At 41.2% G+C, this 18,723-nt stretch overlaps 1 protein-coding gene across 5 annotated transcripts in view; it reads right to left on the minus strand.

Annotated features, from left to right (window-relative positions):
• Window positions 1–7,729: 7,729 nt before the first annotated feature.
• The window catches only part of TRIM66 (tripartite motif containing 66), a 65,469-nt gene continuing 54,475 nt past the window's right edge, over window positions 7,730–18,723 (minus strand). For all 5 annotated transcript variants that reach the window (XM_060767307.2, XM_060767300.2, XM_060767290.2 and 2 more), the window contains 7 exons: window positions 17,448–17,622; window positions 14,396–14,670; window positions 13,635–13,773; window positions 12,219–12,293; window positions 11,215–11,367; window positions 9,762–9,980; window positions 7,730–8,995 (listed from right to left, as the gene is read on the minus strand). In XM_060767307.2, coding sequence (XP_060623290.2) covers window positions 8,936–8,995; window positions 9,762–9,980; window positions 11,215–11,367; window positions 12,219–12,293; window positions 13,635–13,773; window positions 14,396–14,670; window positions 17,448–17,622 — 1,096 coding nt within the window. In that variant the 3' untranslated portion in view covers window positions 7,730–8,935. The remainder of the gene's footprint in view (window positions 8,996–9,761; window positions 9,981–11,214; window positions 11,368–12,218; window positions 12,294–13,634; window positions 13,774–14,395; window positions 14,671–17,447; window positions 17,623–18,723) is intronic.

Consider the following 18,723-nt stretch of genomic DNA (forward strand, 5'->3'; position numbering starts at 1 on the left):
GAATTTTAGCTGGTTAACCAAATCCCCATGCTAAGTCTATGAGATGCAAAAAACTAAGAGTCCCTCCAGAACTGCAAGCACTATCTCAAGCAAATATTGAGAATTTATTCACACTGTCATTACTTGCAGCAATTTTATTTATTACAGTCGCTTATACCCCGCCCTTCTCACCCCGAGGGGGACTCAGGGCGGCTTACACAACAAGGCACAATTCGATGCCCGCATTACATGATGACAAAACATAACATCAATAACAATAGCAATTATAACAATGATAACAATTAACCTAAGCAGTCATTATTATCAGCGACACATCCAAAAAACCCATAAAGTAAAAGCAGTTAAAACCATTAAAACAGTAAAAGCAATACAAACCTCATTGCTGGACAGCGTTTAACAGACTCATAGTTAGGTTCTACTTTCCGCACATTGTCAGTCCTATCCATCTGGATTCCATATCTAATTGTCAGGATGCCCAAAGGCCTGGTCCCATAGCCACATCTTTACCTTTCTCCTAAAGGCGAGGAGGGATGTTGATGTTCTAATTTCCCCCGGGAGTGAGTTCCACAGGTGGGGAGCCACCACTGAGAAGGCCCTGCTCCTTGTCCCCACCAGCCTCACTTGTGATAGTGGTGGGGTCGAGAGCAGGGCCTCCCCAGATGATCTCAAATACCGGGGTGGGACGTAGAGGGAGATATGTTCGGACAGATACGCTGGACCGGAACCGTAAAGGGTTTTGTAGGTCAAAACCAGCACCTTGAATTGTGCTCGGAACTGGATTGGCAGCCAGTGGAGCTGACACAACAAGGGAGTTGTGTGTTCCCTGTATGTCGCTCCGGTGAGCAGCCTGGCTGCCGCTCGTTGGACCAGTTGAAGTTTCCGAACAGTCTTCAAGGGCAACCCCACGTAGAGTGCGTTGCAGTAGTCTATATGGGATGTTACAAGAGCGTGGACCACTGTGGCCAGATCAGACTTCCCGAGGTACGGGCGCAGCTGGTGCACAAGTTTTAATTGCGCAAAAGCTCTCCCGGCCACCGCTGAGACCTGAGGCTCCAGGCTCAGCGATGAGTCCAGGATCACTCCCAAGCTGCGAACCTGCGACTTCAGGGGGAGTGTAACCCCATCCAGTACAGGCTGTAACTCTATACCCTGTTCGGCCTTATGACTGACCAGTAGGACCTCTGTCTTGTCTGGATTCAGTTTCAATTTGTTAGCTCTCATCCAGTCCGACACAGCAGCTAGACACCGACTCAAGGTCTGGACAGCCTCCTTGGTGACAGGTGAGAAGGAGTGACAGATCTGAACATCATCCGCGTAGAGATAACATTTCAGTACGAAACTCCGAATGATCTCCCCCAGCAGCTTCATGTAGATGTTAAACAACATTGGGGACAGAATTGAACCCTGAGGGACTCCACATGACAACGGCTGTGGAGCCGAACAGGTGTCACCCAGCAACACCTTCTGGGACCGTCCTTCAAGAAAGGACTGGAGCCACTGCAAAGCAGTACCCCCAAGTCCCATATCCATGAGGCGTCCCAGAAGAATACCGTGATCGACGGTATCGAAGGTCGCTGAGAGGTCCAGCAGAACTAACAGGGACACACTCCCCCGTCTAGCTCCCTGCGCAGATCATCTACCAAGGTGACTAAGGCTGTTTCCGTTCCATGTCCTGGTCTAAAGCCAGACTGTGCCGGATCTAGATAATCAGTGTCTACCAGAAATCCCTGGAGTTGTGTTGCCACCACACGTTCCAGGACTTTGCCCAAGTAGGGGAGATTGGAAACTGGCCGATAGTTGTCTAATTGAGTGGGGTCCAGTGATGGTTTTTTCAGCAGCGGTTTTATGACAGCTTGTTTTAGGCTCGCTGGAATTTTGCCCTCCCGAAGGGAGGCATTAACCACCACCTTCACCCACTCTGCCAAACCCCCTCTGGTTTCCTTTATCAGCCAGGATGGACAGGGGTCTAGGATGCATGTGGTGGGTCGCACCTCTCCAAGGATCCTGTCCACATCCTCAAGCTGAACCAATTGAAATGAATCCAATAAAACCGGACAAGCAGATGCTCTTGTTACATCCTCAGAAACTGCATTTAAAGTGGCGTCGAATCCCGACCAAATCAGCGCAATTTTATCGGCGAAGAATCGAGCAAATGCTTCACAGCGAGCTCCTGAGCTGTCAGGGATCTTGCTTTTCAGCGGATTTAATAGACTCCTGACAACTCGAAAGAGCTCAGCTGGACGATTCTTCGCCGATGCAATATTGGCCGCAAAGGATGTTTTTTGTGCTGCCACTATTGCCACACCATAGGACCTTGAGAAGGCATTCAGATGTGTTTGGGCTGATTTAGTGGGATTCTGACGCCACACGCGCTCTAGCCACCTCTTCTTTCGCTTCATTGCTGCCAGCTCCTCAGTAAACCAAGGGGCATGGTTAGCCCGGCTACTCGAGAGGGGGCGTTCCGGAGCGATTACATCGATAGCCCTGGTCATCTCAGAATTCCCGTGAGAGACCAAGGCATCAATAGAGTCGCCAGCCAGGGAGGTGGGAAGATCCCCAAGAGCCGTCAGGAAGCCATTTGGATCCATAAGTCTCCTGGGGCAGACCATTTTAATGGGTCCACCCCCCCTGCGGAGGTTGGGAGGTACAGTGAGTCTAAACCTAATCAGGTAGTGGTCGGTCCATGGCAACGGAGCGATGGTTAGCTCCTCCGCCCCAGCACTATCACCCCATCCCTGAGTAAAGACCAAATCCAATGTGTGACCGGCTGTATGGGTGGGACCAGATATTAATTGGGACAAGCCCATGGTTGCCATGGCAGCCATAAAATCCTGAGCTGCACCTGAAAGGGGGGTCTCGGCATGGACGTTGAAATCCCCCAGGACTAGAAGTCGCTGGGAGCCCAGCGCCATATCCGAGACCACATTTGCTAGCTCAGGTAGGGAGACTGTCGTGCAGCGGGGTGGTCGGTACACCAACAGAAACCCTATCCTGTCCCGGTCACCTAACCTGAAGCCGGCACATTCAAATGATGATGATTGTGGGATGGGGCGCCTGATCAGGGGGATAAAATCCTTATAGACCACTGCAACTCCTCCTCCCCGCCCTCCGGGTCTTGGTTGGTGCTGCACATAATAGCCAGGTGGGCATAGTTGGGTGAGATTCACCCCTCCCCCCTCGTCCAGCCAGGTCTCTGTTATACATGCTAGATCCGCTTGTTCTTCCTGAATTAGGTCTCGGATAATGAAGGTCTTTCCGTTGACCGACCTGGCATTGAACAGCACCAACCTTAACCCAGAGGGACCACCATCTTGGCATCTCAGCTGTATCTTGTCGGGAGAGTTTTTTGGAATTGCCAATACATTCTTATTGTTTTTAGGCCGAATTGTTTTTTGAGTTGTAGAATGAATAGTTCTAGATGTAGCAAAGCAACCAAGTTTGGGGGGGGGGATGTTGAATGGTCTCATTAAGGAGGCCAGACTTGGTGGAGGTGGTTGACAGGGGTGGAGCTGCAAGCTATTGAAGGTTGCTCTGCCCCCTGCTGTGCTCTTTGCTTCAGCATGAGCTAGGAGGCAGGCTTCAACCCCCCCCCTCCCCTGAAAATTTCAACCCCTCCCGAATTTTTTTTCTGGCTATGACCCTGTTTGAGCCTGCCACCTTTGGACTCTCCCTTGCTGAGGTGTTCCAGCTAGTGTCTTTGTAGATCGTACACCAGGCCTGGTGTAAACTCATTTACTGGAAATAAAGACTGTGGCTTCAAGGACACAAGTTGGATTGCTGCTATTCAAAGACAAAGCCCCATCCGTTTGGAATACCAACATACAAAAGGAAGGGAGAGAGCAAATTAGAAACTTTCACATGATTGAAAGTAGATAGATTAGCTATGATATAGATATCTATATAAATAAAAATGCAATGTTTGTTTGTGGGATTAACAGAACTCAAAAAACAACCGACGAATTGACACCAAATTTGGATACAAGATACCTAAGAACCCAATGTATGTCCTTCACTCAAAAATTGATTTTGTCATTTGGGAGTTGTAGTTGCTGGGATTTATAGTTCACCTACAATCAAAGAGCATTCTGAATCCCACCAGTGATGGAATTGAACCAAACTTGGCACACAGTTCTCCCATGACCAACAGAAAAATCTTGACATTTGGGAGTTGTAGTTGCTGAGATTTGTAGTTCACCTACAATGACAGAGCATTCTGAACCCCACCAACCATAGAATTGGGCCAAACCTCCCACACAGAACCCCCATGACCACCAGAGTGGGCCACAGCAACGGGTGGCAGGGGACGGCTAGTATATAAATAAATATATAATGTTTGTTTGTGGGATTAACATAACTCAAAAACCAGTGGACAAATTGACACCAAATTTGGACACAATACACCTATCAGGCCAACAAGTGACCATCACTAATTAAAACACTGAAAAACACGGCAGAAGTGACTTAAAAGCAACAAAAAAAACCCACCCAAAACATTACATTACGACGTATGCGCATAACCACATAAATACACATAGACACTAATATATACACGCATATATACACACACACAAAAGACATATATACAGACTGGGCCACAGCAACATGTGGCAGGGGACAGCTTGTGTGTGTGTGCGTGTGTGTGTGTGTGTGTGTGTGTGTGTATGTGTGTGTGTGTGTGTGTGTATGGGGTATTGAATATACTTATACTGTAAGGCCCTAAGGCCCCATCCACATAGCTGTCCATACATGACAGTGTGAACTCAGATAACTCAGTTCAAAGCAGATATTGTGGGATTTTCTGCCTTGATATGCTGGGTTATACAGCTGTGTGGAAGGGCTCAAAGTTACAGTGAACATCTGTCTGCTATGCTATTCAAATCACATTCTTAATCACAAGTTTGGTACTTGGAATATTCTAAGATTTTGGTCCAGATAAACCACTTTGGGTACCTTCTAAACAGACACTTTGAAGAATTCTCATGCACCATACTAGCTGTACCCGGCCACGCGTTTCTGTGGCCCTCAGAAAACAGAGGATTTGCAGACATGAAGCAATCTGGGCTAGGGAACTCCTCCCACCAAAGGTTTCCTGCTGGCTAGTAGAAGCCAGGCTGTTAAGGTGCAAGGTGGTATGGAAGATAAAGTAATGAGAAGCAGCCACTGAAGCTGCAAGGATTTTCAGTTATATTCATGCTGGCCAAAACACTCAAAAAAGCCTCTTTGAAACAGAGGCTGGGTGGCCATCTTTTGGGGGTGCTTTGAATGTGATTTTCCTGCTTCTTCACAGAATGGAATTGGCCTGGATGCAGGCATGTAGCCGGGGGGGGGGGGGGGGGGGGGCTTGAGGGGCTTCAGCCCCCCCCCCCCCCCGAAATTCTCATGGTGGTTCGCAAAAAGGCCTTACTGGTGCATTATTTAAACTGTTATGTTTATTCATATCATGATGTGATCACCATACTCAATATATCCCATATGGGGGTATTGGGGTAATGATACAAAAGGTTTGCTAGGGTAGACCCTCTTTCACTCAGACTCACCCCCCCCCCCCCGAAACTCACCCCCCCCAACCCCCCCCCTGAAAAAAACTCAGCCCCCCCCCCAAATCAAAATCCTGGCTACGGGCCTGCCTGGATGGCCCACCAGGTGTCTCCCAACTCTAGGACTCTCTGATTCTATATTCTTCTCTTGCCTCGCCAAGCCCCCACCCCTCCGTTGGGCCAGGCCTTCTCCTTCCTTCCCTCTTTCCTTTCCTCAATCCCTCCCCTCCGCAAAAGAAAAAGGACTGTGCCTTCCTGCATGGAAAGGGACGCAATGGGGAGAGGGGCGTTTGCGCATGCTTCGTAAGGCATTTTTCTTTTTGGGGAGTTTAAAGTTATTTCCCCTTCATTTTTTTTACTTTTTTTTTTTGTTTGAAAGACGTAGATCAGATTAGAATGTGTTTTGCTGCCAAATTTGGTGTCAATTCGTCCAGTGGTTTTTGAGTTCTTTTAATCCCACAAATGAACATTACATTTTTATTTATATAGATAATCAACCAATTATTATGTTAAATTCAAAATGAAGCCTGCAGTAAGGTTTTGGACCTGACTCATCAAGTATTTAAGACATTCCCACACTTTGGAAAATGCACATTTATGTATATCAGACTCACCCAAAAACCTCAGTTATATTTGCAGTAATTGTGACTGTAAAGTAGTGCTAGGAATTATTTGTCCACATTGAACATTTCATATTGACCACTTCTTATGATGTGTGATATTTAAGAATGTGATTCTATGACTATTCTGTTTTTTCTTACCTCACTTATGCAAATATAGTTCTCTACCCTCCATAATGCATTTTAAAATGTGATCACTACTATATTTTCTATTAGTTTCACAAAGTAATTTATGCCCTGTCACAGCTGTATATATCTTTGTGCACTGATGAATTTTATCTGAATCACTAACATTAGTTCCCATAAATACTATTCCCCACGTGAGAAGCAGTAAACTCACTTGGCACTTCATCTCATAGCAACACTCACTTCTATTTACAGTTGGCAAAAGAGAATAGATGCCTTTGAGAGTCAGGGCTTTCACAGTGCAACTAAAACTACTGTCATTCATTTAAGGATATCTACGTAACACTTCCCTAGAGAAACGTGGTGAATAACTTGGAAATATGGATACAAGTATGTTAATTATCTTTGACCCCAATGCTCAAATGAAATATACATAAAACTCACACACACTACTCACATTTTTCTGTTAGTTATTTTTCTTTCAGTAATTATATTCCATCTTTCAATGATAAAATCAGATGCAGATTAGCATACAAAAAAACATATATATATATATATATATATACACACACACACACACACAATGCCTGTTCAAAGTAGGGCCATCTTTCATCTCCCCATTAGCTGTGCTTCTGTTGTGAGATGATAGAGATCCCCCATTTACATCCTAGGTAGGCTGGTCTTGATGAGAATCCAAATCAGGAACTATTCAAAAGAGAATTTTAAGCACATCTCAAATTCAATTACCACATTGGTTTAATACCAGGTTAATAATAAAAACTTCATTCCGCCCTATCTCCCAAGAGGGGCTGGCTAAAGAACCAAGAGGTTTATGACTCAATAGGAGCTGGTATGTTTGAAAAGGCAAATGCTTTCAGAATGGTTCCAATCACATCTCCTGATATGAGCCTGGCCAGACTCTATGATCTGCCGGAGAGGCCCTTCTCTCAGTCCCACCCCTGTCTCAGGTGCAGCTGGTGGGAATGACAAAGAGGGCCTTCACAGAGGTGGCTCCCTGGCTCTGGACTGCCCTCCCTAAAGACATATCAGAATGGCTCCCTCCCTGTTATCCTTCAGAAAGCAAGTAAAAACTTTCCTCTGAGAGGAAGCTTTTGGGGAAGATAATGAATAACCGTGTTAAATGGCTATTGGATTTGATTATGACAATGAGATGGAATTGGCATTTAATATAATTGGCTTAAATATTGTCTTAAAACTGTTTATCACGTTTTTCATATATTGCTGTTGGAACTTTTGTGTTTTCTGATTTTTAAATATTTTCTATTAGTATTGTACTATGTTTGAACAGCATTGAATTGCTGCTGATTGTTAGCTGCTCTGAGTCCCTCAGTGAGGGAGAGAAGGCAGGATATAAAACAAAGTAAATAAATAAATAAATAAATACCTAAGAACATCTGTAGGAAAGGACATGGCTTAACATTTAAAGTATTTTTAGAGGTTTATTATATAATATGAAAAGAGACCACAATTTCTATAGTATTTATGTCGAACAATATTAACTTTGGCAACAGGAAGAAAAATATTCAGGTATTGCTAAATTATGACATCCATGGATACCATATTCAATAAAGTCATAAAGAGCTCTCTTCAATTTACAGCAAATCTACAGAGAAAGTAAATTTACAGAGAAATCACTTCCCTTTGGAGGTCTGAAAACAGCACTCATTTTAAAGAGCCAATGACAGCTAGGAAACACAAAAAGGAAGCACCTAAGTATATTGCAACCATATCCAATCTCCACTAACATGTTTTAAATATCTGGTGCTGTACCAAACAAGTGAGAGGGTGAAAATGTCCATAAAGTCAATAAAAATGGCACCTTTCAGCACTGCCCTGGCCCCTATTTTAAAGTAAACTTAAACAAGGGACGATGAGAAGCTGAACACAGGTATTGCACAAGCTCCTAGTGTCAGATTTCATTAAACCCACATATTGCAAATGATGGTTGTACCAGTTCACTTCCAGTAGTCACTCTTACATTTTCTCTCTAGAATTAAAGATTAACATTCCAGCTCTCTCACTTTATTTCTCCTAACATCATCTGGTCTTGTAAATAGGTAACAAAGACGTGAAATACAGCTTCTGATGCCATAGTCACTGCTTCAGCTGAAGCCCAGGAATAGGATTTTCCATTGTCATGCTGTGTACAAGGATAGGAAATACAGTACAAAGTGTATTTTTCATACCATAAAAAGCATAGAATAAGTTTTATTCAGTACAGAAGAAGATGGACCCTCTATGGTAAAATGGCTCCTGACTTTAATCCAGTATAGAGTCTTTGCTGCCCTGAAATGGCAAGCTTGCCAGAAGACTAATGTTAGCTATGATATGTAATGTAAATGTATAACATAATTTTAAGAACAGTATAACAATTGCCCTAATTGTATTAAACACTACAGTATTTGGCTAAAATATTGATGTGAATACAACTTATTAGATAAAGATAGCTGGGAGACTAGCCACTGAATTTACATTATGCTGACAACAATATTCCCAAATGGTCTAGAAATGATGTTGGTCAACCACTAGAGTGCAGTCCAAGTGAAACTTCTCAGTGACATTTTGATCAGCTTTCATACAGTCAATTCTTTGATTTTGTTCTTCATGGCATTCTAAACATGAGTCCAGAGATCACACTTGAGAAAGGCCTTTCGCTGGCCAAAACATTGGTCTTTTAGTTTTTTCACTTTCCTGTGTACAAAAGAAACAAAGGGGTAAATCAATAAAGGGTCTAATCTTTTCAAATATTATTTTGCACGGTATTTCCTCTGGAAATATAATTAAACAGGTCCTCATCTCACCCCCTCCCCTTCTTCACAGTGATCTCTTTATATAACTGAAAATTAAGACTTTTATGAATACATGGACAGCCAGATCAAAATTTTGATCATCTAGAGGAAATATGACAAGTATGTTGGTATATTAATTACTGCAGCCCTCCAGATGTTACTGAACAATAAGCCCCAGCATTCCTTGTCATTATTCTGCTAGAAGGTATAGTCTAACAACATCTGAAAGCCTGCATATTTGCAGTCCCAGACTAATTGTGTTTTCAAACTGGTTTTTTTCCTAATTTTTGATAAGGTTTAAGGATTAATCCTTTTTAATTTAGATACTTTCTGGTAGTGGGCAGCATAAAAAAATATTACATGGACAGATGCATTTGCAATACTGCATTCCTTTCCGCTCTGCTCTCCCCCCCCCCCCCCCCCAACAACTTTTGATATAATTCATATGTCAGGATTGTATGTAATAGAAAAGCTTCCATTCACAGATTTTTTTTGAATGGGAGAACAAGCATCCAGTAACAATTTTTAATATGCTATGACCTAAGTAATTGGCACACAGAGAGATTAACCCACTGTGATAATACTGTCAAAGCTTTGCCTCAATAGTTCAGATCAAAATTAGCTGTGTCGCCATTAGTAATCAAGGGTTTCTGTTTTTGTGTTCTTACAGCATGTCGTCGCCTTCTTTTTGGCTGAATGCACTCTGGTCTATAGGAAGGCCACTGGAATCCTTTGGCAGCCACTTGGTTTGTGTCGTGCTCCACGTCATCTGAATCAGAATCATCTTGCTGTACCAACGAGAATTGTTTTTCTGGATAAATCTCCTTCAGTTTGCTTTCAAAGAATATTTCCAGGCATCGTCCAGCTTCAGCAACCTCTGAATCAGGCTATAAGGGAAGGCATCATACTTCAGTAACACACTGTTCACTTCAACAAACCTGCTCTCTATGTTTTGAGACCATGAGCCTCTTGAATTTCCTTTTCTTGTTGCTAGAGAGGTCCTCAGCTTCACTAAACTACATTTCTCAGAATTCTGCAGGAGTGGATTGTATGATTGGCTTCCATTCTATAATGCTGGTGGGAAGATGTCATAAGTCATGTCTCTAGATAATAGAGAGCAAAACATTATTATATCTAAAAGGACAAGGTAACAGGTTCTAGAATCAGTTCTGTAGGTAACAAAGATCTAAGGCAGCATTTCTCGACCTGGGGGTCAGGACCCCGAGGGGGGGTCGTGAGGGGGTGTCAGTGGGGTCACCAAAGACAATTGGAAAACACAGTATTTTCTGTTGGTCATGGGGGTTCTGTGTGGGAAATTTGGCCCAATTCTGTTGTTGGGGTTCGGAATGTTCTTTGTAGGTGAACTATAAATCGCAGCAACTACAACTCCCAAATGTCAAGTCCATTTTCCTCTAACTCCAGCAGTGTTCACATTTGGGCATATTGAGTATTCATACCAAGTTTGGTCCAGTTTCATCACTGTTTGAGTCCATAGTGCTCTCTGGATGTAGGTGAACTATAACTCCACAACTCAAGGTCAATGCCCACCAAACCCTTCTAGTATTTTCTGTTGGTCATGGAAGTTCTGTGTGCCTAATTTGGTTTAATTCCATCATTGGTGGAGTTCAGAATGCTCTTTGATTGTAGGTTAACTATAAATGACAACAACTACAACTCCCAAATGACAAAATCAACCCCACTAATATCCAAATTTGGGCGTATGAGGTATTTGAGCCAAATTTGTTCCAGTGAATGAAAATACATTCTGCATATCAGATATTTACATTACGATCCATAACAGTAGCAAAATGACAGTTATGAAGTAGCAACGAAAATAATGTTATGGTTGTGGGTCACCACAACATGAGGAACTGGGGTCACGGCATTAGGAAATTTGAGAACTACTTATCTATGGAAAAGGCAAATTATTTTCAAAAGCCCTCAATTTCCAAAAAGAATGGACAAAGGTGATTAGAAAAAACATAAAAGTAATACACAAAGATCAGCCACTTTCATTAATGTATGAGACAATAATTTAAAAGCCAATTGTCTTTTTATTGCAAGAAAAAAATGCCCAGTCCCAAGTCACTGTGGGCTAATTTGTGGATCAAAAGTACTTACATAGTTGAATGTTGCGCAGTTCCAGAACATAAGACGCACATCTGCTACAAGCTCATCGGGGGTGGAGTAATGCAATTTGTTCTTTTTCTGGAGCTTTTTCCGGATGGAGGATAAGTCCATGGGCCTTTTGATGATCTGATAATAATGCCGAGCCTGGAAAGAATTTTTTCTTGGCATGAGATTTTTGATAATAACAAGCATTCTTTAAACTTAAAAAAACATGCTGTGAAACAAGAAAGCATTTTCCCATTTTGCATAAGTTACAGTTCAAATGGCAATGAGATGATGGAACTAAAAGGGAAATCCCGGAAAATAGTAGACTAATCTCTTCATGAGATCAAAACAGCTCTATCTATTTTGCTTAGATGGAAAAAGAAAGCCGAGAGGAACATAACAGCATGGTATAGAGCTATTGGAAGGTTTGGTATTCAGTCTTTATAGGACAATCATAGCATCTAGAAGCCGGAAAGGAACATAATGGCTATCTCATCTAACATCTGCCATGAAGGAATATACGACTAAAGCACCTCTAAAAAATGTCCGTCCATCCTCTGTATAAAAATCTCCATAGTTGGAGCCCATCATCATCCAGGGCAATCTATTCCACTGTTAAAAAAAATTCTACCTAATGTTTTTAGTGCAATTTGTAAATTTGCATCCCCAGGTTAATGTTCAAGTCTCTAAAGATGCTTGCTCTTTCTTCTCCAGAATATCCCTTCAGATATTTAACGATAGCTATCATGTCTGACTTCTCTTCTCCAAGCTAAATATATCCAATCTGTAAGTTGTTCCTTAGAAAAGAAAAGAAAAACCAAAAATCTTTAGCACCCTGGTGCAGATCTATGAAATACCTACAAATAGTCTACAAAAAAGAACAGAACAAAGGGATGTAAAGGTGACAATAACTGGCAAACTTCAGCAAAACCTTAAAAAAGCTATATTGCACAAGACCTCTCACTTCTTCAGCCCAACCTGGGAGAGCCCTAAGATTGTATAATACTCACCAGAGGACTGACTGGCTCATGGAATGGAAGACTCAGGTTATTGCAGAGTAGTGAAAGCACCAGTTTCTCACATTTCTGTAAAATCCAAGTTTACAATTCACATACGTTTTTTAAAGATACATGAATAATTCTTAGCATTCCTACCCCTGCCCAGTTCTAAATCAGGTTACTCTATCTAAAAAAGATAACACAAACTTCTGGCTCATTTTCACTGGACCTATATTACCCATTATAAATTACTTTCTTTTTCACATTATTTTTACTTCCCACCTTACAACTGATTCTCAGATAAAGCTGATTGAGGGGAAAACACTCTCCCTTCCTCCTTTTTATTCCAAAACTAGCTAATAATATCGTGGAAAGTCCTAATAACAAAATGCAATTTGTCTATAAGAAAGCCATATAAAAAGAAGTATACTAAATATTTGATTTTTAAAAGTCCAGGTGAAAACTTTATTGTGGCAGGATCAAAAAAGGAAATGAAGTTGTGTGTGTGTGTGTGTGTGTGTGTGTGTGTGTGTGTATACACACACACACACATCCTCAAATATAGCCAAAATTTATTCTGACCAATATACGTGATGCCAGAGTGGAGATGAATATATACAAAACTAACACGTTGCTGGCAGGATTATATGATCCAAATGAGGAGATATAAATTTATGGGAATGTTGATGGATTTTTCATGGAAGACTGGAATGTGATGATGTCCCCCAAATAACTAGAAGCCATGACATAATGTTTGGATGGCATGAATTGATTATGGAAACAAAAGTTTTGGGATTAATACTGGGGAGAAAGATGTGATTGTGTATGTATATAGAATGGCTGAGAGGAAGATTGAAAGTCTTTTTTCCCCTTCTCTATCTGTTCCTTTTCATTTCTTTCCTCTATCTTTTAATGTAATTTTATAAATTGTGATAAATACAAAAAATAAAAAGTCACAGTATCCTAATAACTGTTTGAGACATCTAGATAAAATTCAGTCCTTTAAAGTAACATTAAAACCAACGAAGTCACTAATGTTTTAGCTTAATTTTTAACTAATGTAAGAGAAAGATGGGGGTATAAGTTATATCAAGCAATCAATATAAATAAGTGTCCAGTTAAGATCAGTCATGTGCTGTGTCTTGTTTCTTCCCACTGCTTGCAATCATTTCTGGAATGTAAAAAAATATGACCTCAAAACATGAAGAAACATTTGCAATAACATGCAACACCTATTCATCTGGCTACACCTTCTCTACGTATACTAATTGAGCATCTTGATCCTGCCTTGTATTTGAAACAGGTCAAATCAATTGTTCTACTTCTAATTTTCTTGGGATATGTATACACACATACTGCAGGACAATATACATTGTTGAAGAAGAAGAGAAGACCATATATCCCTTGTCTATATTCTTCTGGACTCACCTTTTGGTCATAGTCATCAAGACCATGCATTTCTCTTGCTGGCATGATCGCATTACTGCAGTTGAAACGTGTGTTTTCACAGTCATATTCTACTTCTGGTTTCTCCACATTGCTACAAAGTGTACACACCCATTCACCTCTGAAGCACAGAAAGAAGATATGCTTAGTTTGTTGCTGTAGATTGCAACTTCACAAAATTAAACAGTAGTAAAAGATGCCTTGACCAAAAAAAAGCTGGGGGAAAAATCCTAGTAAGTCACCAGACCTATTGTTGATTCTATGGAAGACGAATGATCTTCTACTAGTTGCCTTAGGCAGAGAAAGCTCATTTTATGGATGCTGCACAAGTCTATACTGATCCTGTGCTCTTTAGGAATAAATTTTAGCAATATAAAACATGGTGCAGATATAGATCCTAGCTTTCCCTAAGCTGTGTCTGACTAGTATTTCTCATGGGTGAGCAAAATGGACCCCACAGACTGTATGCAGCCTTCACCCTGTCATTTTACAGACACCTTGTGACACCCTCATGGTAGGAACAGCAGTTCCTACAGAGCCACCAGATGTTATTCATTACATAAAGGATAGCCTATCAATTCAGGACAATTCTGAAAATTTAAAAAGAACAATGAAACCCACACAGGGATCTTGAAGGGGTTGGTGGTACAAAATAGCCCCAAAGAACTGAGCCCAGCAAGTCTCAGGCATATGTATCAATGTGTCAAATTGAACCAGTCTTCCTCCTTTTGTCATATACTCACACAGGAAAGCTAAGCAAAGCAGGAACATGGCATAAGAGATGAAACACCTTTGGGCAGTAATCACAGCACAATAGCTCTCCTCCATTTAGACACACAGCACAAAAGTCCTCATTCTCAATGGGATGGTCTTCCTCAGAAAGCACTGATTTTTTCACGCTATTACTGAGCCTGTGAGCTACAGAAGGAAGTGACATTTGCTCAGATTGGTTTGCAAGAATCCTTCTCTCTTCCAAGGACATGGGGTTCAGTCTTTCAGATGAGTTTCCTTGATTGATCTTAAATGAAAAGAGAAGTCTCCATTAGGAAACATTTCATTTTCATGCACAATGAAATACTGCAGAAGCTGGAATGCAATGAATAAAGGCCTCAAGGCAAACATCTTCATCACATCTGGATCTGAAAAGCTATATTATACCTTTTCAGTAAGTCATTGCACATTAAATATGGCAATTCCCCTCAATGACGTGCTGGTGGGCTATTGGAATTTCAAGTATATTTGCACTGTCCCATTTACATACATTAAAAAATATGCCTGAAGCTTTAATTCATCTAATCAATAGATTAAACAACTAATTAGGGAAGCTGTGATTTTGAAGCGGCATGCCCATCAGAGTATCAGAGCCCCTCCTCCCTCCATAAGATATATTGAGAAAGACATTGTAAAATGCCCTTTACTTACAATGTGAATCAACAGCTAGAAGAAATTTGCCTTGCACTGTAACAAACACCATTAATTCTCCTTCTAGTTCTAGGGTTAGACAATCTGTTGTATCTGATTTGCCTCTTCATGAGTAGAAGAATCATTGGATGGAACACGGATTCATTGGCGAAAGCAGGGAGAGGGTGTCTGCCAATTCTTCTTTCCCTCAGTAGTACTATTACAGGCTCCAGGGCAGATTTTGAGAAACATAAGGAGTGTAGGGGAGTGGGGGCATGTAAAACGTGTTCATTTCTGCCCACAGGAACCTCCAGTCCATGGAGTTCCACTCTGGGCAATTCTGGATTCAAACCACTGGCACTGGCAGCTATAAATTATTCCCCTCAGCAGCTATAATCCATTATCATCTGAAACTTCCATTTAGACCAGTGTTTCTCAAATTCTGTTCCTCCAGGTGTTTTGGACTTCAGTTCCCACAATTCCTAACAGCTGGTAAGCTGGCTGGGATTTCTGGGACCTGAAGCCCAAAACACCTGGAGGAACAGAGTTTGAGAAATAATAATAATAATAATAATAATAATAATAATAATATATACTTAATTTATATAAGTTTATTATATAAACTTAATTTATATTCTGTCGTGTCTCCCCAAAGGGACACAAGGCGGATTCCAATCATAAATGGCAAACATTCAATGTCTGAACCAGGCCCGTAGCCAGGATTTCGTTTCGGGGGGGGGGGGGGGTGTGAATTTTTTTCAGGGGGGTTTCGGGGGGGCTGAGTTTCGGGGGGGCTGAGTCTGAGTGAAAGAGGGGCTAGCCTATCAAACCTTTTGTATCGTTACCCCAATACCCCCATGCATATGGGATATATTGAGTATGGTGATCAGATCATGATATGAATAAACATAACAGTTTAAATAATGCACCATTAAGGCCTTTTCGCGAACCACCATGAAAATTTGGGGGGGGGGCTGAAGCCCCCCGAGCCCCCCCCTGGCTACATGCCTGGTCTGAACATAACAAGCAATATACACAAAAACAAAAATTGACAGCCCAACATATAAAAGGAAAATTGTAACTTAACAACTAAAATTAAATTGAAAAACACAACCTATTATATCAAACATGAAACAAAACATCAAACAGAAGTGTTAGTTTCCCACAGCCAACTGGATTCCTTGAGGGCAAATAAGATTGAAACACAGTATATTGGTATTGTTGGTTTGTTACATCATTGCACTCCTCAACTCCATTTTCTTATCATAAGACTCCTCTAATAAGAAGTTAAGCCAGAGAATGATTGGCACAGGTCACCCAGTAAGATGTATAGCAAAGTGGAGATTTGATCCTAAATCTTACACAGCCCCATGACCCCCAGAAAAAGAAATCTCTGAAGCATCAAGAGATATGATGGTGAAGATAAGAGAGACGATCATAGATGGTTACTGCCACCTGTAATTTGGCCCCAGGTGTGATGCCATAGTAAAATTATCTGATCGAGGTCATCAGAGAATTTAAACATATGGCAGTCCCTGAATTACAAACATTCAACTTTCAAATAAGTGAGAGAAATCTACCCCTTGGAAGGGAAATCCACTCCCGAAAGAGTTATCATGGGGAAAAGGTGTCTCGACTGAAGATTTATCACCAATCCTTGTTTCCACAACAAGCTACATTTTTCAAAATCCAATGATCACAGGGACAGAAAATGAAAAGAAATCTTCTGAACAGGGCCCAAGCAACAACAACAAATATCACAGGGATGTTAACCCTTCCCTATGCTATCCAAAGCACACTCGCTCTCCTGCACTCACACTCTCTGTCTCTCTCTGTCTCTCTCTCTCTGCCTCTCTCTCTGCCTCTCTATCTATCTATCTATCTATCTATCTATCTATCTATCTATCTATGGCTGGAGGAACACTTAACAAATGTACATTTTCCAATGTACAAACAAATTCAACTTAAGAACAAACCTACAGAACATATCTTGTACATTACTTGGGGACTGCCTGTGCAACAAAGTTTAAGCATATGTGAGAATGGAAGAAGTGACAAAGAGCAGTCAAACCAAAAACATATCTGTCTCAGTCCAGAAAAGTCAGTATGCAAGAGGATCTTGTAGAAACTAACAAGAGAATGTCATGCCTATGGGGATTGTCACTACTACTGTAATTTGAAAGAGCTAGTTTATAGAATAAGTTTTAATGTTTATATTGGAAAGTGTATAGTGTACTTCTAAAAGTTGTATATTATTTGATGTCATGGCCTATGGCTAGTACAATAAACAACTTGTTCAAGAGAATGAGGGTTGGTAGCTTAAATTTTCACACAACAAGACTACTTCTTCATATGCATGGAGTGAAGCAATCCAACCAGTCAAGCTGAGTTTACCTTTATAGCCATGCTTGACGACTGAGCACCACATTCAATTATTAGCAGGAAAGTCCCGTCATGTTCATTCTTTTGTGGCTGGAGTTTAAATACTGGAAGCTCTCCAGAATCTGATGTGTGTATTTTCAGTCGTTCCAGTCTCACGTAAGGGACTTTCACCTCTCTTGCACAAGTCCTAAAAATGAATGGTTAATACAAGATTGATGTCATCAGGATTCTGAAAGGTCATCACTTCATTTTACCTGTATGAGCACCATGCAATTTGACAGGCTGGCTTGTCTTTTAAAATAGTTAATCAGCATACTTGAATGAGATTTTATTAATTAATTTGCTATTTCAAGACAGAATTAAATAACTCATAATGAAGAATCAACAAAATCCTCACGCACAAATGGATGCCAGAGGCTTCATTCCTCTTCTATCATTTTAGAAAAGGTATCCCGCATAATTATAAAAGTAAGTAAAAAGCCACATTATGCTGTAGCTTTTAAAAATATCTCTTGATAAGTTGCAACTTTAATACAATTTAGGTACAAATTTATTATTAGAAAAAGGAATTAATTTAAACCAATTAGCTGTTTATAATCAGTCAGTTCCAAGTTTCAACTAGACACATTAGAGGAATGTAAACCTTTAGCTTCATTTTACGATTTTATACACCACTGTGTAAATACCATATTTAAAAATAAGAACTAAGAAATGCCAGCCATGTCTCATAAAATGTTGTATGGTTTTAACATTCACACAGATTGTGTTGTTGTATACCTTCAAGCCTGTTCTGAGTTATGGCAACCCATGGCAAGAGTTGTTCAGAGGAGGTTTGCTACTGCCTTCCTCAAAGCTGAGAGAGCGTGACTTGGCCAAGGACACCCAGTGTGTTTCCAGGGCCAAGTGGAGATTCAGGCCTTTGTCTCCAGAATCATAGCCCACCTCTCAAATCTCTGTTGTTGTTGTTGTTGTTGTTCATTCGTTCAGTCATCTCCGACTCTTCGTGACCTCATGGACCAGTCCACGCCAGAGCTCCCTGTCGGCCGTCACCACCCCCAGCTCCTTCAAGGTCAGTCCAGTCACTTCAAGGATGCCATCCATCCATCTTGCCCTTGGTCGGCCCCTCTTCCTTTTGCCTTCCACTTTCCCCAGCATAATCTCAAATCTCTATACTACACAAACTCTCAATTTAGATAGTATTAAGAGTAAAATGTGGAGACATCTGCAGTCTTAAAGAACACTGTGTGCATTTAAGCAGAGGCTGGATGGCCATCTGTCGGGGGTGCTT

The sequence above is a fragment of the Anolis sagrei genome, chromosome 1 (assembly GCF_037176765.1).
Source record: "Anolis sagrei isolate rAnoSag1 chromosome 1, rAnoSag1.mat, whole genome shotgun sequence".
Classification (NCBI taxonomy): Eukaryota; Metazoa; Chordata; class Lepidosauria; order Squamata; family Dactyloidae; genus Anolis; species Anolis sagrei.